The sequence below is a fragment of the Symphalangus syndactylus genome, chromosome 3, assembly GCF_028878055.3.
Source record: "Symphalangus syndactylus isolate Jambi chromosome 3, NHGRI_mSymSyn1-v2.1_pri, whole genome shotgun sequence".
NCBI classification, from domain to species: Eukaryota; Metazoa; Chordata; class Mammalia; order Primates; family Hylobatidae; genus Symphalangus; species Symphalangus syndactylus.
Window position 1 is genome coordinate 105,680,628 of NC_072425.2, and position 23,979 is coordinate 105,704,606.

Genomic DNA, 23,979 nt, shown 5'->3' on the forward strand with positions numbered 1-23,979 from the left:
TTAAAATATCCTAAAGAAAAGATTACATTTTTTCTTTTTTTTTTAAGAAAAGACTTCTTACAAAGGTCTTTCTTTGGTGATGGATATCCCAAGTAAACGGATTTGATCATTACAAATTAAATGAATATATTAAATTGTCACATGTATCCTGAAATGATGTATATCTTATGCATCAATAAAACTATTTTTAACAGAATCACCTGGAGATCCTATTAACCTGCAGATTCTGATTCTATTTTTAAAAGCCTTTCTTTAAATACATTTAAATATATAAAAATACCTCTAAGGTGCAGCTATATGAGCAGTTCAAAGAATGTGACCAGTTGCCAAAATTTGCTTCCACTGTTTGCCATCCCAAACTTTTTTTTAATTGATTGATTAGAGACAGGGACTCATTCTGTCACCCAGGCTGGAGTGTAATGGCACAATCATAGCTCACTGCAGCTTCAAACTTCTGGGCTCAAGTGATCTTCTCACCTCAGCTTCCCATGTAGTTAGGACTATAGGCATGCAGCACTGCCATGCTGGGCTTTTACAAAATTATTTTTTAGAGACAGATCTTGCTATGTTGCCCAGGCTGATCTTGAACTCCTGGCCCCAAGTTATTCTCCCACCTCAACCTCCCAAAGTATTGGAATTACAGGTGTGAGCCACCACTCCCAACCCTATCTATCCCAAACTTTAATATGCCAGTGTGTAATTTTAGGAGTGACAGACCCAACAAGTCAGTCGCAACAGACCCAGAGTTAGTAAAAATATAACAAGCTTCATCAAGGGGAGTATTGGCCAGTGATATAAATGGACTTGTGTGCTGCCTATTGAGCAGAGTGGCCATGTCCATTCTGGTGTCTGCATAACCAGTGCTGAGACTGAAAAACCAGAAGACAACACTGAACAACTTGGCAGAACTATCAGTGAACCAACACCAGGGATTTAAAGAAAATCTATGAATTGAAGACATCACCACGCCAAACTCCCCGTTTCAGGAGGCAGAGAGACAAAGTTTTAATCAAACAGAAGGCTACCACTTGTAGACAGGCTGGCAGCTTTCTGGAATCTGTCATTTCTATTTGACAAACAATGTTGAACCCTTCCAATCTTGTTGGTCATGAGTTCAAGTTGATCCATCTCAAACTGAGAATATCAGGCCAGAGGTATTGTCTGTCCATGGGTCAGACATTCAATTTCTTTTTATTATTATTTTTAATGTGTTTCTTTTTATATTTTAAGTTCTGGGATACATGTGCAGAACATGCAGGTTTGTTACATAGGTATGCATGTGCCATGGTGGTTTGCTGCACCCATCAACCCATCAACCCATCATCTACATTAGGTATTTCTCCTAATGCTATCCCTCCCCTAGCCCTCCACCCCCGATGGGCCCCAGGGTGTGATATTCTCCTCCCTGCGTCTGTGTGTTCTCACTGATCAACTCACACTTATGAGTGAGAACACGCGGTGTTTGGTTTTCTGTTCCTGTGTTAATTTGCTAAGAATGATGGTTTCCAGCTTCAACCATGTCCCTGCAAAGGACATTAACTCATCCTTTTTTATGACTGTGTGGTACTGCATGGTATATATGTGCCACATTTTTTTTATCCAGTCTATCATTGATGGGCATTTGGGTTGGTTCCAAGTCTTTGCTATTGTGAATAGTGCTGCAATAAACATATGTGTGCATGTGTCTTTACAGTAGAACGATTTATAATCCTTTGGGTATATACCCAGTAATTGGATTGCTGGGTCAAATGGTGGCATGTGCCTGTAGTCCCAGCTACTCAGGAGGCTGAGGCAGGAGAATCACTTGAACCGGGGTGGCGGAGGTTGCAGTGAGCTGAGATCATGCCACTGCACTCCAGCCTGGATGACAGAGCAAGACTCTGTCTCAAAAAAAAAAAAAAAAAAAAAAATTTTTTTGAACATACCCTTTATTGCCACAGCTGCTTGTGCTACAGAAAATAAACAAAAACAACAAAAATCTCCTTGCAAATAAAAATAGAAACCAGAAATATCAAGTTCATTTTTATTTTGTATGCCTTAAAATTGTGATGATTCTTTTACACTATGGTTATTGGATCTTTTGACAGGTTGCCTTGAAAAGGATTTAAATTTTTTACCATATATATTTACTATTTCCACAGCAAAATAAGCTGCTTGTGAGTATAAAATATATTCACCATGTCTTAATATTCTTAATTCAATTCCACTTAATACATTTACCCACTTATAAAGAGAGAAATGCTATTGTATTTAAGTCCCTGATAAATATATTCTATATGAGAAGGGAACCAGTGATCTCTTTTCCCACTGAGATCCTGAACTAAACAGTCGACAGACCAAAGTAGACCTCTATAATTCAAATGTCACACTGCAAATTCAAACTGGCAGTCTTCCTTGAGTTTCATTTTACTTGCCAAGAGAACAATGAAGCACTTATTCTGATGCCAGTAGAACTGTGGGAAGAGACTAAGAGATTTGTATTTCCCTGAATTTTCCTCTATAGAAGAGGGCAGCTATGAGAGACTGAAGAGACATGTTATCATTATTTTAGTAATTCTATAATTGTACAAGTAATTGAATCTTGAAAAATATGGTGTTTACATAAAAATTGATTCATATAATTGCAAAAATGCTATCAGATCATCAAATAGAGCCAGAAATTACAGTTACATCATTTAAAGTACAAAAAGAAAGTAAAACCAACAAAAATGTCATTGGTGGTATTACATGGATTATGGTATTACATAGATTAGTGATAAACATAGTCTCAATCTTACAGTCTCCTTCCAGGGAGAACAATCCTAATCCTTTCCTCACATGGCTGTCTTGTGGTTTGTGGCAGCCATTCCTTCTTGCAAAGTGCTTGCAATACCAGGACTCAAAGATCTTTACTGCAAGATTCCTGGCATCTTTACACTGGACCACTCCAATACTGATTGCATCTAACCGCTTCCCACAAACATCCGCAGGTGACACCCTTGCAAGCCATATTCAGATTCAGTAGGTCTGAGGCTGGGTGGATAAATCAGTATTTTTAAAGAAGTACCATGATATTCTCATACTGAAGCAAGTTGAAGACACAGAGTTTTAAGCCATTTTATAAGTCCTCAGAGAGCAGGAACTATGTCATATTCATTTTATATCCACATAATCACATAACTGCAAAATACATTATACACAGCTGATTTTAAATTATGTTAAATACTGAGTTGACATAAAGCCTATTCAATTAATAAATTTAAAAAATAATGAATAATTATATAACCACCACCAATAAACTGACAACTTATTTCAGGAAAAGGAACAGAACCACTCATTTTCATTGAAGTCCTCCGTGTGTGCCTCCTTGATTCCGTTTCAGTTGCTTACTCTTCTGGAGTAATTCTGCTGAATTTTATCAGTTTTTTTTTTCTTTTTTTTTTAGTTTTGCTATATTTTTATATCCAAACATTGTGTCATTTTGACATGATTTTATGCTTTATATAAATGGAATAATATTGTGTGTATTTTTCTGTGCCTTTTTGCTTTTAATCCTGCGCTCCTAAGATTCCAGCAGTTGTTGTGGGTTGCTAAATCAACATACGATTTCATTGTATGACTATACGATAATATATTTATCCATTCTCTTGTTGATAGAGATGTCAGATATACTCGATTTTTTTTTACTACTACAAGAACAATATTATACATGTCTTATGGCTCACGTATATGAATTTTACTAGGGTGGTTAACAAAAAATATAATTGTTTAGTCAACTTTATTAGATAATGCCAAATTATTTTTCAAAATGGTTGGGCTTATTTATTTTCCTATGTGCAGAGAATAAGAGTTTCCCTTACTCCATATCCTCACTGAAACTTAAAATATCTGATGTAAATCAATGCAGTGGGTGTAAAGTAGTATTTTATTTTGGTTTTTAATTTTCACTTGCTGATTGCTAATATATTTGGACATCATCTGGTACGGAGATTTCCTCTTCTAAGACATACCTGTTCAAGCCAATGGCCCACTGTAGTCTTTCCTTACTGCCTCATAGAAGTACTTTTTATATACAGTCATGTACCATATAACGACATTTTGGTCAGTGCTGGGTCTTACATATGACAGTGGTCCCGTAAGATTATAATGGAGCTGAAAAGCTGTCATAATGTCATAGCACAATACATTACTCATGTTTTTGGTGATACTAGTGTAAACAAACGTACTGTGCAGCCAGTTTTATAAAAGTATAGTGCATACAATTATGTACAGTACATACTTGATAATAAACAGCTATGTTAGTCGTTTATGTATTTACTATGCTTTTTACTGTTATTTTAGAGTGTAGTCCTTCTACTTATAAAAAAAAGACTAACTATAAAGGTGGTATTCCAGAAGAAGGCATTGTTATCATGGGAGATCACAGCTCCATGTATGTTATTGCCCCTGAGACCCACCAGCGACACAGGACATGGAGGTAGAAGATATCGATGATTCTAACCTTGTGTAGGCCAAGGCTAATGTGTATGTTTGTGTCTTCGTTTTTAACAAGAAGATTTAAAAAGTAAAAAATTAAAAATAGGAAAAAGCTTACTGAACAAAGATAAAATTTTTTGTACAGCTATACAGTGTATGTTTTAAGCTAAGTGTTATTACAAAAAAAGAGTCAAAAAGTTTTAAAAAATCTAAGTTTATAAAATAAAAAAGTTAGAGTAAGCTAAGGTTAATTTATTTTTGAAGAAAGAAAATATTTTTAAATAAACTTATTGTAGCTTAAATGTATAGTGTTTATAAAGTCTGCAATAGTGTAATGTCCTAGTGTTCACACTTACTCACTGACTCAGCCAGAGCAACTTCCAGTCCTGCAAGCACCATTCATGGTAAGTGGCCTACACGAGTGTACCATTTTTTATGTTTTATACCATATTCTTACTGTACGTTTTCCACGCTTAGATACACAAATACCATTGTGTTAAAATTGCCTACAGTATTCAGTACAATAACATGCTGTACAGGTTTTGTGCCTAGGATAAATAGGCTGTAACATCTAGCCTAGGTGTGTAGTAGGCTATACTATCTAGGTTTGGGTAAGTACAGTCTATAACGTTCACATGATGATGAAATTGCCTAAAAGCACATTTCTCAGAATTTATCCCCACCATTAAGCAACATGTTACTGTAATTTACTTTTGGTTATTTATTTTTTAAACATTTTATTCCAGTGTATGGTTTGTCTTTTCACTTTCTTAAAAGTATTCTTTAAATGAACAGAAGTTAAGTTTTAATGTTGTCAGTTTTCTTAGTGGCTCATTTAAGAAACATTTATTTTTATTTATTTATTTTTGAGACGGAGTCTCGCTCTGTGGCCCAGGCTGGAGTGCTGTGGTGTGATCTTGGCTCGCTGCAAGCTGCGCCTCCCAGGTTCACACCATTCTCCTGCCTCAGCCTCCCGAGTGGCTGGGACTACAGGCGCCCGCCACAACGCCCGGCTAATTTTTTGCATTTTTAGTAAAGACGGGATTTCACCGTGTTAGCCAGGATGGTTTCAATCTCCTGACCTCGTGATCCACCCGCCTCGGCCTCCCAAAGTCCTGGGATTACAAGCATAAGCCACCGCACCCAGCTATAAGAAACATTTCTAAAAACTGAGGTCATAAAGGTATTCTTCTACGCTATCTTCCAAATTTTATATTTTTGCTTTTCACATTTGAGTAGTCATTCCACTTGAGATGGAATTTTGGCTATGGATTATATGGGGGCTCAACTTCACTATATTCTCTTTATTGAAGAGCCAAACATTTCTCAACTCTTCTAGAGTGTAATCTATGTCATAAATCAGGTTTTTGTATATCTAAAGTGCTGTTTCTGGGCTCCCTGACCAACTTGCCCATTCTTTTGCCCCAAAGTATAAATTTACTAAAGTTTAATAATAATTATTTCCATTTAAAAGCATGTGAAATGCCATGGTTATTTCTCATGTATTGCCTTTTCATGTATATTTTAGCAACAGCTTATCAAATTGCATTTAAAAATCTTTTGAAATTATTTTTACTAGAATTGCACTGAATCAACAGTTACTGAATCTTCCAATCCATGAACAAGGTTTCTTTGCCCTATTTTATACACTTTCTTTAGTATATCTCAATACAATTTTATTTTTCTCTATGAGGTCTTCCCTATCATTTATGTCTTGAAGTCTTGTGAATGGTAACTTATAAATTATGTTTTCTCCTGGTTTGCAGACATATTGAAATAGATGTTTTATTTTACATTAATTATGTATTTAGCAAAGTTGCTATAATTTTATACTATTTCTAATAACTTATCTATTGGTACTTTTTGAGATTTTTTAAATAGACAATCTCATCATATGTGAATAACAGTTTCATTTCTTCCTTTACAGTTTCTTTAATTTCTTTTACTTGCCTTCCAGTACAATGTCAAATATAAAAAGTGACAGATTTTCCAATGTTAAACCATACTTGCATTCCTGGCTAAACCCAACCTAGCTATGATATATTATCTCTTTTATATGTTGCTTCATATGGTTTGCTAATATTTTGTTTAGGACTTTTTTTCATTGGTTTTATGAATGGGATGGACCTACAAGTTTTCTTTCTCATCATTGTTAGCTTTTGGTACCAAAGTTATGTTTTATTACTTCATACATCTCACACTCTCAAAGTTTTACTGCATTCCTGGTATCAAAGTTGTACTACTTTTGTTTTTCTGTCTTCTGGAATAAGTTATATGCAATTGGAGATATTTGTTCTAGTTTGGTATAATTGATAATAAAATGATTTTGACATATTTATTTTCTTTCTTCTTTCTCTTCTTTTGCTTTTCCTCCCTCCCTTTCTTCTATTTTCTGCTGTTTTTTACTCATGGTGCTTTATTTCCCTGTGAACTTTGTACCTTGAAACCGTCAACTCATATTTCTCGAAACTTTAACTTTTTTTGTTTGAGTAAAGATGAATGCCCAAGGAAAGATATGCTTTTTTTTCTTCTGAAAAGTAACATAAATTAAGGCTACTTGTGATCATAATTTCTTAGAAAAGTTTTTTTGGCTTTTCCACTCATCACCCAAGGTTTGACACTGGCAATTTTCTATGCAGTCCCTGGGGTGATAGATTTATTTTCACCTTACGGAAAGGTGTAGTCCATGGGGTTCCAGCTTTATGATGAAGTTTCCTAATTAGGCATCCCATATCAGGTGGACCCTGGGTTTTGTCTACTATAACTCAAAGCAATACCAATTACAGTATCATCATAACATTTAAGCATTAACGATAATTATGACATTATGATGAGTGAAAGAAGCAGTTCAAGAAAAGTATGTTCTGCTTTTATTGTAATTACATTCTAGAATTAAGTATGTCGTGCTTTTATTCTAATTACATTCTAGAATTGGAGATATTAACTTAGTTTCAAAAAGCAGACTGAATAGTTGTCTCAGGCTGAGAGTGACCACAAAGTTCCATAAGGTAACTATTTGAGGTAATAAAAATGTCTTATATGTTGATTATGGTGGTGGTTACTCATCAAACCATTAACTTAAATACACTTAAAATTTGTGCATTTATTGTATGTAAATTATTACTCATTAAAGTTGATATTTAAATGGGGCTATGTAATGATAACAAATAAAATTATACATTTAAGATCTGTGCATTTCATTCTATATCAAATTTATCTCAATAAATCCATTAAAAAATCCCTTTAGGAACTGAAACTTCAGAAATCAATTAGAGTTTTTAATATCTTTTATCAAGCCTGGCAAAACTCCATGATAAAGCAGCTTTACCATCTCAGTCCTTGGCCACATCACCATTCAGTTTTTAATGCAGATGGAAATGTACTTCCGTGATAGAAAATATGTTTCTATGATTTAAGGCTATTGCTAAGTGAATGCATTGGGAAGGAGATAAGGACATATATGCAGTATTGTAATTTAGGCCATTTTGACTATTCTGTTTCAACTGTAGGTTTATTCAGTTATGACTAAAAAGAAGGCATGTTACTGTGAGTCACCAGGTTGCTATTTTGATAGTCCCAAAGGTTTTCAAGGGCTAAAATATGCACATTCATTTTTTTTCTGGTTTTACATGAAGAAGATTGTGGTTTAGTGTGATAGAGATAGGGTCTTCTTGCAAATTCATGGACTCTCAAGACAATTAAAATGTTGTAGCAAGCAAAAGCCCATTGAAACCTGTCATTGAAGAGATTACAGGCTAATGGGGGGAATTTATGGATAAATAATGATAGAAAGAGATACACACAGTGCTACTGACACACTTTTAAAAGACCGCTAGCCCAGCAATGCTTTGTGAAGGAGATGAAACTGAAATGGAACCCTGAAAGGTGCACAGGATTAAGCTGACATACAAGGGCAACAGAGTCAGTGTACTAGACACCATAAAAGGTAGAGGAAACAAAAGGCATAGAAAATCCAGGGGATCCCGATGGCCCCTGGGAAAGTAAGTCTGTTTCCCAGGCATCCATCTCTCACTATGTCTTTTAGCATTTTAGAACCTTTTGGTAAATTATTCAACTAATAAAATATATGTTTTTAAAGTCAGAAAAATACTGTCATTTGTAGTAGTTTCTACGACATCTCTTTAACATTGCAAACTCTGTGTTTCATCATTGTAATATTGAATTGTTCTAGCATAGTTTCTAGGGAGTACAAAGTCTACACTTTCAGAGAAATTTAATTACATGGAAGAATTTGATAAAGTTTATTTGGTATTTCGTATCTAGCTCATAAGTAAATAACATCACAATGTGGCAGTGGGAAGGAAAATATATTCAAATCATCTGCATCATAATTTTTTTAAATCAAAGAAAATGAGCTACAAAAAGATGGCATTGTTTAGATGAAGGTTCCTATCCTAACCTGTATCTCCCCTTTACCCATCTTTCTGTCTGTACACAGTGTATTAAGAAATAACATCTCCATATATGAAGACTATTTCTAGAGAGAATCTTTCAAGTACAGGAGGATGTCTAACCCGTGGGATCAGAGTGAGTGAGTGTATGTGTGTGTGTGTGTGGGGGGGGCGTGTGTGAGGTGTGTGTAGTGTGTGCATGTGTGGTGTGTGTGGGTATGTGTGGTGTGTGCGTGTCGTGTGTGGGTATGTGGTGTGTGTGTGGTGTGGGGGTGTGAGGTGTGTATGTATTTGTGTGTGTGGTGTGTGAGGGTGGTGTTTGTCGTGTGTGTGGTGTGTGTGTGGGTATGTGTGGTGTGTGTGGTTGTGTGTGTGTGTGTGTGTATGTGTGGTGTGTGTGGTGTGAGTGTGGTGTGAGTGTGGTGTGTGTGTGTGGTGTGTGTGGTGTGTGTGGGTATGTGTGGTGTGAGTGTGGTGTGTGTGTGTGTGTGTGGTATGTGTGGTGTGTGTGGGTATGTGTGGTGTGAGTGTGGTGTGTGTGTGTGGTGTGTGTGGTGTGTGTGGGTATGTGTGGTGTGAGTGTGGTGTGAGTGTGGTGTGAGTGTGGTGTGTGTGTGTGAAGCATGTGTATACACTACTTAGGCCAGTGCACATATGGATAGGGTCTTAAATGGAATATTTTCCAAGCACCTTGTGATTCTTGGCTTCGGTGACAATGACCATTGCTATAGATTTGGGGATCATAAAACAAAGGATATAATTAAATTTAATGATTTTAGACATTAGACCAAATTGGAGTCTGTGAACAGGCTGTTAAATATATTTCTTTTATTCTTCAGGCTCCTCTAATTGCCATAAATCAGCCTGCCTTTTACATACACTCAACCTCCATTTTTAAGCACCACTATCTATATTAACAGCAACTAAACATAACGAGAATTATTTTATTATTTAAAGTACAGTATCATTTTAGATATTTTGATATGTCTACCATATAAATCATACAACTAAATACTACTATAATTTAAAGACATATTTAGTGTTTTGAAAAATCAAGAATTTTGTATCAAAAGATTATTTTCTAAAAAAGTACTGGATTTACAGACAGTATAAATCACTATGTGCATTATTACTGTGTAAACATCATACAGACCTGCTGTTGGACATTTGTTTTTTCCATTTAATTTGAATCACAAGATATTTAAAGTGTTAGTAGTTTAAAATATCCATGGCTAAATATTAAGAAGTGAGTCTAAATTGCAGAACCTATACCTAAAATATATGCTATGTTTCAGAATTAAATGTTTTTTGAATGATTATTTTCAAACTATTATTCAATGCACAAAACACATCACTCTAGAGAAGTTCTTCAGAACATATAGATAGTTAATAAGACACAAAGAATATTTAATTTTACATATGAAGCAGGAAAGTACAGGTAAGCATTACTTTAAACCAAAAAACAAACCTTAAGAAAATAGTTGTTATTGTTATTGCAGTTGCCAGACATTCCTTGCAATCCAGCCACAGTGTTCTAAAATGGTTGACAAAAAATATTAAAGAAGGCTTAACCCCCACCACAGAGAGCAGCCTGATAAAGGATAGAAAACCACTGAGTCCCAGCGCTGACTGTAATACACACTGTTAAGTATTAAGACAATATTGCTGCATGTTGGTAAAAAATGCCCCCACTCTTAGTTTCTCAGTATTATAGATACAGTATAAAGTCTATTTACATTATTATATTCACATTATCAAAAGGCCAACCATAATAATTGCAATCTCTTGTTTACACACAGAAGCTGTTTCCAACTAGGAATGGCAAACAGTATGAGTCAAACTTAATGTTATCCCTCTAACACTTTTTATAACATAAATATTATATTCTTGTATACCTTTTAATACTTATGCAAACCAAAGCTTCCATTATATTTTTGTCTCTAATTATTACATGCTAACACAAGCAATAAAAAACCATACCCACGTGGGCAGCTACTCTAAACTGTATTCAATACTTTAAAAGATTCTAAAAAAAAAGTTGCTATAATATTGTTATAATGATATTAATTTCCAGTAATGAAAACAAATTATGAAAGAAAGATTAAATTATATTTTAGGGGCTTCAGTATATGAAAGGGCTTCAGTTTCTGGAGTGATGATTAACCTTCTTATGAACCACTGCCTAAGGAGACTTAGAAATGCTATCTATAGCTAAGACTTTACAATGTAATAAATATTGTATCTTAAAAGAATATTTAAGGAAGTCAAATAATCATAATTTTTAAAGTGCAATACTTTATTTTAATTTCAATGACCATACCTATTTTCTAACTCAAAAGTGGAATATAGCACCAGTTCATACTGTATTTCCAGTCTAAGCCTGCAGCATTTCAAACCACATAATGCTCTTAAATAAAAAATACTCATAATATATACACACTACACAAAATATATACCATAATTACATCATCTCACTACTAAAAGGCTACACACTGATAGTGGTGGAGTATGACAAGAGATTAAATGTTATTAAAAAGTTAAATTCTAGTTGAAAAATTTATCATATCCCCCGAGTGTCATGAAATAGTGTTGATTGTCTGAGAGATTTATTGAAATCCTCCATGGCAACCTTTCAGATTGTTAAAAAAAGAAAAGAAAGAGAAAGAAAGAAAGAAAAACAAGTGATCAATACTTCTATTAAACAGAAATTAAATCATGAATCACAGATATATTCAGATATACATTTAAAATTTTTCAATTGTTCAAATATTCATCTCCCTCTTCTTAAATAGGATCTTCCTTTTTATTCTACAGCTTTTAGGCAGAGCCATTTAAAAATTTTTTTTAATCAGAATGTTTAACAGAGAGTAAACAAAAACAGGGATGCAAATTAAAATAAAATTGGCTGTTTGCTTATTTTAAACCCTTCTAAAGATGTGGAGGAAGAAAAAGCAGAAAAAGCAGAAATTTCAATAGTTTGAAAATTATCTACATAGCTTAAATTCTACTAGAGTATGACTTATAATTTCCTAAAGCATTGAAACAGATATGTCTAAGCATAAGCAATATATTGTAAGGTAATCTTCCTCAATATAGTTTTTAGAGCTCCACTGTAGATTTATAATTTCAGAATCTATTTCTCCCATTGTGATGTTTTCCATGTAGTGAATGCAAGCAAGCAAATACCCTCTGTCAATGTGACAAGTTACAACCAACTTTGGATGATTTGATCAAAAACAGAAGCTATCTGTCCTTCAGCAGAAAATGCTGACTAAGAGCTGGCTCTGTAAATCAGTTGGATGAACTTGGTTGCTCTGTATCTAATTGGAGGTTTTCCTGGCTGGTGCAGGGAATGTCACAGGGGATATTGTCAAATAAAAATAACTCTAACTTTGAAATCACAAGATGATTCTATAAATCATAAAAGTAAAAAACTAAGTGACTGATTAACAAAGATATATTAAACAATAAATTGTTCAATTATATATGAAATTAACTCAATTATTCAAGAAGCATTTATCCATTAGATATCAAATATTTGTTCTTCTCATTTCCTTTATGCCTCTTGGACATTTTATTCTTCATCCACAAAAGAAGACAGAAAGTAAATAGAAAATGGGGAAAAAGCACTCAAATCAATCCATTTAATAATTTTTTTAGCATTAGAAAAAAGAATTTGAAGCAAGTGATAATTTGAAGTTTTAACATTGGAGCGGATTTTCACTATTTGTACAGCTTTCATCTCTCCTATGCACTGAAAATTAACAGTTGGTTTTAGCTAGGCATGTTTTGGTGAGGCAGTGTGTAACACAAGAAAGGGAAAAAACCCAAGTCACAGAGGAGGATGAGAGATAGATACAAAGGAGAAGTCTCCTTGACTTTTTTCCATAAAGTGAGTTACTTGGAGTAACATAGCAAGCACCTCGTTTTTACTTCTACAACTTGCAGAAAGAAAAAACAGTTTAACTTAAAGCTAAACTAATTAAAAAAAAATTTGAGCACTCAATTATTCTTCCCTTTAAACTCTATAAAGATGATTCTTATCGACTGTTGCATAGAGAAAATAATTATCCAAAGACTTGATTTCCCTATTATTAGGAATACAGAACAAAGAATCATAGAACCTAAACTCCATCACCCCAAACAGTAATTCTCTTAACATCTTTTGTTACCCAGTTATTCTGTGTCTGCAGGAGTGTTCTGTACATGCTACTCAAAAACAGCAAAGTGTGTTGCAAAGAGTCCAGGCTTTGGAGCCAGCAAGACTTTATTCCAATTTCAACTCTGCCAGCTACTGGATGTACCACTAGAAAAAACCTCAGTTGCTGCATTTCTAGGAAAAAAAAGAAAATCTCTTCTGGCTGCATTAAAGATTAAATGAGATCATGTAGGAAAGACACCTTGCAAAGTGCCTGCCACCGAATATTTATTTAATTTCCTTGCCCCTGAAAATATCTGCTCAGGTGATAACTCTGATTACTTTACAAAAACAGGCAAACAAAAAAATTATATTAGCAATCTTCCATTTAAGATGTGATACATTCCTAAGTATAAATGTCAAGTAAAAACTATTCCTTTTCCATCTATTCAAATTATCAAGTTAAAGAAAAATCTGGGCCAGGTGGGGTGGCTCACACCTGTAATCCCAGCACTTTGGGAGGCTGAGGCAGGAGGATTGCTTGAGGCCAGAAGTTCAAGACAGGCCTGGACAACATAGTGAGACCTCATCTATGAAAAAAAAAAATTTTTTTTTTTTTAATTAGCAGGATGTGGTTCTGTGTGCCTACAGCCCCAGCTACTCAGGAGGCTGAGGCAAGGCAGGAGGTTGGCTTGAGCCCAAGAGCTCGAGGATATAGTGAGCTATGCTTGCACCACTGCACTCCAGTCTGGGTGGCAGAGCAAGACCCTGTGTCTTTAAAAAAAAAAAAAAAAAGCAAAATCTTATATCAACTTTTGGGGATGAAAGTGATCAGCGCCTCAATATACCTGCAGAAAATGTGTGGTCTGTGATCTAAATGTTTTACTTGGAGTGCCTTGAAAATGTGACTATTTTCTTTCTTTGCCCCCTCTGCTTGTTAGACTTGATGTCTTATTTCATATTCATGAAACATTAGAAGCTGGAAGGAATTTTGTGATCTAGCGCAATCCCTGTGTTTTCAGGCCAAAGACACCAAGGCACATAGACTAGAAAGCCTGGCCATGTCCTCTTCCACCACTTGATGTCACTGTACTCCCTAGAACCTAAGACCAAAAATCCTAGCACAGTGAGGAGGCAAAAATCAAACCTGCAGAGAATGATTCTACAATCTCAGAATAAGCTTGCAGCCAAAGCAAATCGGTGTCTCTGATAAAATACAAAAATACTAATGTAGAGAATTGAAAACCAGGTAAGACACAAGTTCAAAATATTCGAGGAAATCCCTTTTTTACTTTGAAAATTCAAGAGAACATTTTTCACACAAAATATCTCAGTGTAATGAAAATATACTTGCCATTTCAAATGGACTCACCAAGTAAGAAAATAAATTAAATCAAGTTCTAAGAGTCTAATTCATTCATTTAAAGGATTTCTAATGTATTATTCTTTGATCAAAAGTTAACGGATATACCACCTCTAATTTTCTGCTATAAGTGGAGAATATATCCTCATTATACCACATATTCATGAGATCTTAATATACATTGGGATTAAAACATCTCAGATTAAAAATATGTGAAAATATTTGAATGTCTGTTTATTAATCTCTATATCCTGGCTAGAAAGCAAAATTCTGAAAAATTATATATTCAGATAAGAAGGGGTTGAATACATGAAGTTTCACTGTGGTTATATTAGCTGGAATGAAGAATATTTGTTTTATCTGAATATGTACTAGTTTATGGAGTATAAAAATACTACAATTAAATTGTTGATGGATCTTTTGACACACCATTATGAAACATATGAATGTTTAAACATGTTTATAATAAAGCATGTTGTCCCATTATATCAATGTACATTTCAATGACATTAGAAATAGACCAGCATCTGTATTATATTACAGCACACAAGGGTTCTGGAGAGCCGTTTTCACTTGGGGGTTAGCTTCTATTCATTTACTTAATCTTTTACAGAAAGCAGGATGTAAAATTATTCCAATATGTATCTGCTCTATGGAACATGTGCTAGTGGAAAGCTTTGTTCTGCATTATGTTAGCACAAATCATAGTGAGCAGATCCAAAGAACTTTCTCTTCCTGGGGGAAAAAAACACTGGAAACACTCAGCAATCTTTAGTACTTTTCTATGTATATTTGTTCGTGTATGGGTGTGTTTACCGATTTTTTGGAAAAGCATTACATACTATTGTAGAACATTTGGAAAAGATTGAAAAAATATAAAGCAGAGAGAGAAAATCACCCAATTCCACCAATAAAGACAGACATTATTCACATTTTTGTGTTTTTATCCTTTTCTGTTTCTATGACTTCCTTTATAATAGTGCAAAAGATAGGACTTATTTGTGTCCACAGTCTTCACACTGTAAACAGGAACCATGACTTGATTCTTAAGCGTCTATCAGATGCGAGTAGTATTTCTTTTCTAAGGTAGAATTTTAGTTCAATGTGGATACACCTTCCTCAACAAACTGCATAAAACCTGTCATACTGTTATACAGTAGAGAGAGTTTCATGAATTAGAAAATGTGGGAAAAAGAATCTTTGCAAGCACTACTGACCTCATCATCGTCGGCATCATACTGGGCATAGTGCTGTTCCAGCAGCTCTCTCTGGCGCCTCTCCTGTTCCAGTGTCTGGCTTATCAACTGGGCAACCTCACTCACTTGTCCTGGTTTTTCCCGCCCAATAACAAATCTGTGGAAAGGTTAACAAAGACTAATATTTAAGACTCTCCAACAAAAAGGAGTGCTAAGAAAAGTAAGCAGGTTTGATCTCAGCAGGGTCCATCAAGCCTCAAGAAAGTAATATCACCTACGTACTTCAAAATGCTTTTCTTGGGTGAGAAGGAAGCTTAGATGTGCAATTAAAGTGATTTTTAGGGACACAGCTCATAAAGGAAAAGAAGTAAGGACCATAAAAATTACCATTTTAAGAGAAGATGTAATATATGTAACCCATTCTGCAGTACTTCACACATTTTTGATGCCATACAAAACGGAAGCAAGCTCGTAATTTCCTGTACCATTGAACTCAAGAAGCATTTGTATAACTATAACAAAAATTACTTCAAAAACATTTTGAGGGACAGGCTCAGTGGCTCAAGCCTATAATCCCAACACCTTGGGAGGCCAAGGTGGGTGGATCACCTGAGGTCAGGAGTTCGAGAGCAGCCTGGCCAAGAACACAAAATCCTGTCTACTAAAAATACAAAAATTAGCCGGGCATGGTGGCGCGCACCTGTAGTCCCAGCTACTCTGGAGGCTGAGGCAGGAGAATCGCTTGAACCCGAGAGGCAGAGGTTGCAGCGAGCCAAGATGGTACCACTGCACTCCAGACTGGGTGACAGAGACTGTCTCAAACCAACAACAACAACAAACATTTTGATGTATAGCATAACTTAGGTGGCTAAATATATAACTTTGGAAATAAGAGAAAGGGAAAACTTAGTGTTTTTTTGTTTTTAAAATGAAAAACTGTAATAACAAGAGGTGGTGAATTAATTCACTTCCTTTGGGGGAAAAGATAGTATGAGAAGGGGAGTGGTTCAATAAATAAGGGGAGGAAAGGAAAATTTGTTATTAATGCCTGTAAAAAAAGCCTAAAGAGAAAAACAAGGAAGATATTTCCTTATTGCAAGCTACAGTCACTTATGGTATATTCTTGCCAACATAATGTGTTGTGCTCAACAATTTAATATTCATTTTTTAACATCTTTTCACACTACTATGTTTCTGTTTTTCTAAAAATACAAATAATGTGTCTCTAGGACGTAGTTTCTAAGTATTATCATTATTTTAACATGAATCTTTGTTTAAATCTTGTTTCTACATTTAATTGATGCTTTCCTCCGATTAATGTACATTGCTGTCTTCGATAAATTTTAAATGAAATATACCACAATTTTTCTGCACAATACACTAAAGGTCAAAATTTTCACACTTGGATGTTAGTAATTAATTGCCTTTTAATAAATACTTTTATATAGTTTCAAGCAAGACTTACTTTGAAATTATCTTTAAGTGTTCACTTATCTTTTGCATTATTTTCCTTTGGAAATCAAGTATTAATAGAATTTATAAATACTATCTTTTTCATCTTTATTCAGGTACAATTTACACACAATAAAATACACGCATTTTAAATGTACAGTTCAATAACTGTGATACATATGTAAACATGTAATTACCACACCGATGAAGATACAGAACATTTCCATCAACCCAAACTATTCCCTTATAATCCTTTCCAGTAAGTCATCTTCATCCTGGGCCTATATTAATCTTTTCTAGAGTTCTATAAAAATAGAATTTTAGAGTGTCTAGCTTGTTTGGCTCACCTCAATGATTTGGAGGTTTATCCATGTTGCTGTAAGTATCAGTTATTTGCTCCTTTTTATCACTAAATAGTTTTCCATTGTATTGAATATACCACATTTAGATTATCTATTTTTCTACTGATAGGCATTTGGGTTGATATTATAAAGAAAGTTACTATAAACATTTGTGAACAAGTCTTTATGTGAACATAAGTTTTCATTTCCTTTAGACAAATAATGGAATTGATGAGTCATATGGTAAATGTATAATTAACTTATAAAGAAATTGTCAAATTGTTTTTCGAAGTAATAGTATCATTTCATATTCCCACTAGCAATGCATAAAAGCTGTAGTTGCTTTGCATCCTCATCAACATGTAGTACTGTCTTTAAAAATTTTGGCCATTCTAGTAGGTATCTAGTGGTATTTCATAATGTTTTTAATTTCCATTGCCCTGATGACTAATGATATTACCTTTTCATGCACTTATTGACTATTCATGTATCTTCTCCAGTGAAATATCTTTTCAACTGTTTCACCCATAACTGAAAATTGGGTTGTCTATTATTGAGTTATAATTGTTCTTTATAGACAAAAATACACACACACACACACACACGTATGTGTGTATTTTATTTTTAAAACAGAGTATTGCTCTGTCACCCATGCTGGAGTGCAGTGACATGATCACAGTTCACTGTATCCTCTAACTCCTGGGCTCAAGCAATTCTCCTGCCTCAGCCTTCTGAGTAGCTGAGGTAACAAGCATGTGCCCCACGCCTGGCAAAGCTCATTTTATAATTCTTTGTAGAGATGACATCTCATCGTTTTTCCCAGGCTGTTCTTGAACTCTTGGCCTCAAGTGATCCTCTCACTTTGGCCCCCTCCAAAGTGCTGGGATTACAGGCATGAGCCACTGCACCTGGCCCTTTATATATTCTTGACACATATCCTTGTCCATGTATGTTCAATACACATATACAAACATACACACACAATATACATGTATGTGTTTATGCATTTAGTTGATTAACTTGTCCCAGTCTGTGGCTTGTTTTTTCATTTTTTAAATTGTATCTCTCAAGGAAGTCTAATTTATCACTTTGTTATAAAAATTCATGCTGGACACGGTGGCTCATTCCTGTAATCCCAGCACTTTGGGAGGCCAAAGTGGGAGGAATGTTTGAACCTAGGAGTTCAAGATCAGCCTGAGCAACACAATGAGACCCATCTCTTAAAAAAAAAAAAAAAAAAGCCAGGTGTGGTGGCATGCACCTGTAGTTTTAGCTACTTGAGAGGCTGAAGTGGGAAGACTGCTTGACCCCAGGAGGTCAAGGCTGCAGTGAGCCATGATTGCACCAATGCCCTCCAGACTGGGTGACAAAGCAAGACCCTGTCTCAAGAAAAAAAAAAAAAAAAAAATTTGATAGCTTTTGCTCCCTATCTAAAAAGCCTCTGCCTGATTTAAGATTGCTAAGATTTTCTCCTATTTTTCTCCTTAAAGTGTTTATGTTTTGCTTTTAGACTAGGTCTATGATATCTTGTAAATTAATTTCCATGTATGAAGTGTGGTAAGGGTGGAGTTTCCTTTTGTATTTCTAAATGGATAATGAATAGTTTCAACATCATATGCTAATAACACACTTCTCTGATTACTATATAAAAAGTATTTAGGTGGTGTGAGTTTTCTAACTCTGTATCAATTGTTTTTCCTCTGCAATTCTATATAAATTTTACAATCAGCTTGTCAATTTCTAAAACAAAGCCCATTGGGTTTAATTTAGAATTGCTTTGAATTCTAAATTAATTTGTGGAGAACTGATATCTTAGCAAAATTGACTTATCTGATCCCTGAACATGGTGTATCTCTGTATTCATTCAGATTTTTACTTTCTCTCAATAATATACTATGGTTTTCAGTATATAGGTCTTAAAAAATTGTTTGTTAAATTTACCTCTAAGTATTTCTCTTTTTTTTTTGGTATTGTAAGTGATACTGGCTTTTAAATTTCTGTTTCTGGTTATTTGCTTTTAAAGTATAGACATATAATTGATCTTTGAATACTGGCCTTGTATTCTGCGACCTTGCTAAACTCATTTATTAATCCTAGTAGCTTTTTGTAGATTTCCTAGAATCTTTTGATATATAATATCACATCCACTATGAAGAAATACGTATTTTACTTCTTCCTTTCCTATCTGTCTATTTATTTGTCTATGTATTTATTGCCTGAATGCCCTGGCTAAAACTTCCAACATATATTAAAAAGAAGGTGTAAGAGTAGACATCCTCGCTTTGTTCACTGCTGATCTATAATTCTAGAATATGAGTTCTAGATTGCCTAGAGATACACAGAATAATTTTATTTAGCAATATTAGGTTTTTATAGTTAAAGATACATAAAGTCTTTAACGTGCTAAACGAATCCATAGACATATAATGACTACCTTGAATTCATTACATTTTTGGTAAATTTTTAAATGTCAGAAATTATGTCTAATCATACAAATATAAAGCAATTCAGAAGCTTATATCCTAGAATGGTAATTTTAGAAAAGCCTAGATTGACCTTTTATCTTTACTTAAATGCATCATAGAGTAGCATTTGAGAGAGTATCGCTTACTACAAAGTTGACAGGAAATTGAGGGTAGCAGTTAATGTATAAAATGCATATAAATTGAAAACAGCAGCCAAGCTCAAGGTAAAAGGTAAATTAGAATTCAGATTAATTTAAGCCATAAATTCTTTAAACTTATTCGAGAATGTTGTCTTCAGATCTTTTAGTTTAACAGTTTTTCTAATAGGAATAAAGTTCATTTTCTCTGAAAGACAAGTGCTACTCAAATTACAATTCAGGGAGAAAGAAAAATGATTTCAGAAATTATCTGCTAGCCAAAGATTAGAAACTACTGCTGCTATTTCCAGAGGTGAATGAAGGTGTCTTAAGAAAGACCCTGTGAGAGATTTTAAAGCAGAAAATTATGTTTAAATAGTTCAGATTATAACAGATTATATAATAAATTAGTCATTTATCACAATAAATCAAAACTCTAATATAATTTGCAAATTTCTTCCTATCCTCAAAAAAATATCCCTAATTCCAAACCAGAATTATCTGTGAAGCTAAAATTAAAAAGAATAAATGCATTTATAATAGAAGTTTGAGAGGAAATAAGAATTGTTCCATACTGCATAAGAAACTTGCATTTTAAATCATGAAGGCACAGTTGTTCCAAATCACAGCTTCGCTTTCTCAATTTGCCCTACAATTTAACATAATTTGCTATTTGTCCAATATTGTTTTGTATTCAAAATCACTCTACAGTCTTATGAAATAGAAATGATTTATAATTGCACATAAGACAGACAATTCATCTCATGAAATATACTCACTTTTAAAAGTGTAATGTTAAAGTACATATATCTCTTCATTCAGGCAGCTATTTTGAGCAGTGTTATAGCACCCAGATCCACACATCTTTAAAGCTTTGTAATCCAATAAATTTAAAGCACAGATTTGCAATAATAGAATGTCATCCTGATAAGTACGATCCAGATGGAAAGCACACAGAAGTGGAACCAAACAACAGTCCCCTGCCTCATTTTCCTCATGTGGAGATCAGTATATAACCTCATGTGCCTGAAGGAGTGATAAAAGAATAAGATGTGGCACATACATGAAAGAACTTGATGTTATTATGATGAAACTGATAAAATCTCCCATATTGAAAAATCTGTAACATTCAAATTACCTTCCTATACGTTCTTAAGTGTCTGGTCTATTTTAAGCTGTCTTTATAAATATGTCCTGTAAGATTATGTATGGAACTAGCATAAAGAGAATTCAGCAGAAAATGTAAAATTTAAAGTAAGGCTATTATTTCAGTTATGAATTCAGAGTATGGGTATGCTATGATAGTACAACTTAAGAGTTAAAATGGTAAGTAAAAGGGACAACCAACTTTGATGGGACAAATCCACCAAACTATAAATACCACTTACTGATTCTGTGACCTTGGATGTATTAATATTTCTAAGCCTTAGTTTCCACATTTGTAAAATGAGTATACTAACCAGAATAAATATTATATAACCCATACAAAAACTAAGTACCTGGTGCTTAGTGAGTGTTTAATAAATGTACACTGTTGTTTTAATCTAGACAAGGCCAAATGCATTTAAAAGTACCTCCTATAGATTGATCTGAAACTTTGGTGGCAACATCAACAGATAATGTATCATCTTTTCACTAGTTAAGCAAAGAACATTAAATTGAAAAGAAAATAGAGATGCCATTTCCTATCTATCCAGTTAATAATAAAATAATAAATTAAAATAACAAAATTTAATAGTGCTGAGGCCATGGTGAAACTGCATATTTATACATTACTTATTGATTACAATGCACACTGTAACAATATCTTTGCTGGGTAATCTCAGAGCAGGTAATAAACATGATGAAATGATGAAAGAAAAGTACTTACTGTACACACTGTCCCAATTCCCTTTTATTTCATCACAGTATTGAAAATAGAGTTGATTTTTTATGAGTCAACCGTAAGAAAAGGATAAAATCTTTAATCTCAGATGTGCTCTGAAAACCAAAATTTCTGTTGCCACTGAAATATTAAAGTATAAATCTACATAATCACTTTAATTGAATTTTTAAAACCTTCAAAAATATAACAATAGTCAGCAATAATCAGTCCTAAATATGTGTGACCAAATCAATTGATATTTCTGCACAACTATGATTCATATCTTATACATTATCTCAAACTGAAATGACAACATGTGTTGAATCAGCCTGTTTTTAAACTTAAATTTTCTTTAAGATAATATTTTCTCTTGTCACATTCTAAATCTTTTTCTTTGCTTCAACAAACAAAAATAATGTGTGATAGTAAAATAGCGTGATCTTTTTATCTTTTAGCTATAAAGAATAAGTTAACAGAAACAAAATCTAATGAATTAAATTAAAAATTAAGTATTTTTTCTAAGCTTATCATTGCCAAATAATGCAATACCAAAACTAAAATCTACAATTAAGGTTTATGTTTTTAGCATGGCTTTTTATTGTGTTAAACAAAATTACCTTGGACAAAATTACCACTATATAAAAGGAATAAATACTAGTGTTCTATACCATTGTGGGATGACTCTAGTTAACAATAATATATTACACAGTTTCAAATAGCTAGAAGGAGGACATTGAATGTTCCCAACATAAAGAAATGATAATGTTTGAGATCATAGATGTGCTAATTACCATGATATGATCACTATACATTATAAATCAAAACACAATTATGTACCACTTCAATATATGTAATCGTTGTCAATTAAAAATTTTTATCCTGTTTTAATGTGCATTATTTCACTAAGAACTGCCCTCTCTCCCCTTCATGCTGAGATACAATAAGTCAAGGCAGACACATCAGTTATTCCTTTCTTTTCAATTTATTATCAGGCCAAGAAATATCCATGTACTGTTCTTTGGAGTTTAGGTATCTAGATTACGTGGGATTCATTTCTTTATTTGGTAAGCTGTCAAACACAAGTTAAACAACAATTAAACTGTATTTATGACTTACTAAATTGAAGTCATAAAGATCCTACATGTTCCATGTAAATGATGAGAGATTATAAAAACGATGATTTACGAATTCCTTAGTTTTCAGATGTAGTTGTTTTAATAAAATTTATATACTAGTCAAAAATGGCACTTATTTAATGCTGAAATTTAAAAACTCTCAATGTGGAATTAAGTTTCAGTAAAAATGAAAAAGCTGATTGTGGAATCAAGACGGCAGACAGGAGACAGGGCTGACATGCAGCTCCCACTTGGACAGACAGAACAATGTGTGGGGACTCACAATGTGGACTTTTAATCCAGGAACCACCACAGGAATGTACCAGGAAAACTAAAAGAATTCACAGATGCTTTGAAAGAAGTGGCAGGCCACTGCAAGTTCTGAAAGACAGGCCAGAAACTCTGGGGCTCTCTTGAAAGTGCCACCTCCTGGATGGAGGCCGACCAACTTAGGACATTATAGCAACTCATGACAGAACAATCCTGCTCCAAGGAGGGAGAAGACAACAGCTAATTTCACTGCCTGCAAAATCCCAGCAAACCAGTGGTCCTCAGTGTGTCCACGTGACAACTTTACTGCTGGCATAACCAGCATTCAAGAAAGCCAGCATCTTCAACGTGTCTAAAACCAATGACTCTCACACAGTCTATTTCATAGCCCTGCCAACTCCACCAGAGCAGGTACTGGTATCCATGGCTGGCAGACCTGAAGAAGGATCATATCACAGGACTCTTTACAGACATTTCCCAGCACTAACACAGAGCCTAGTAACCCTGCTAGGTGTCTAAACCCAGAGGAGCAATAACAGTCACTGAAGTCTGGCTTGCAGGAAGTCCCATCCCTAGGGAAAGAAGAAATGTGACACATCAAGGGATCACCCATGGGACAAAAGAATCTGAACAGCAGCCCTTGAGTTCCAGATTTTTCCACTGAAACAGGTTACTCAAATGAGAAGGAATCGGAAAAGTAATTCTGGTAATGTGGCAAAACAAGATTCTATAACATGCGCAAAGGATCCAAACCAAGAAGAAATCTCTGAT

General features: G+C 34.2%; 1 protein-coding gene and 1 long non-coding RNA gene across 6 annotated transcripts in view; one reads left to right on the forward strand and one right to left on the reverse strand.

Moving 5' to 3' along the window:
- The window catches only part of PPP1R9A (protein phosphatase 1 regulatory subunit 9A), a 425,821-nt gene that overhangs the window by 85,659 nt on the left and 316,183 nt on the right, over positions 1-23,979 (reverse strand). For 4 of the 5 annotated variants that reach the window (XM_063634668.1, XM_055272657.2, XM_055272660.2 and 1 more), the window contains exon 6: positions 15,586-15,721. In XM_063634668.1, the coding sequence (XP_063490738.1) occupies positions 15,586-15,721 (136 nt within the window). Of the gene's footprint in view, positions 1-10,335; positions 10,402-15,585; positions 15,722-23,979 lie in introns of all 5 variants that reach the window. The other variant, XM_063634663.1, reaches the window with a different exon arrangement.
- The window catches only part of LOC129479481 (uncharacterized), a 180,028-nt gene that overhangs the window by 2,062 nt on the left and 153,987 nt on the right, over positions 1-23,979 (forward strand). The gene's annotated exons all lie outside the window — the stretch shown is intronic.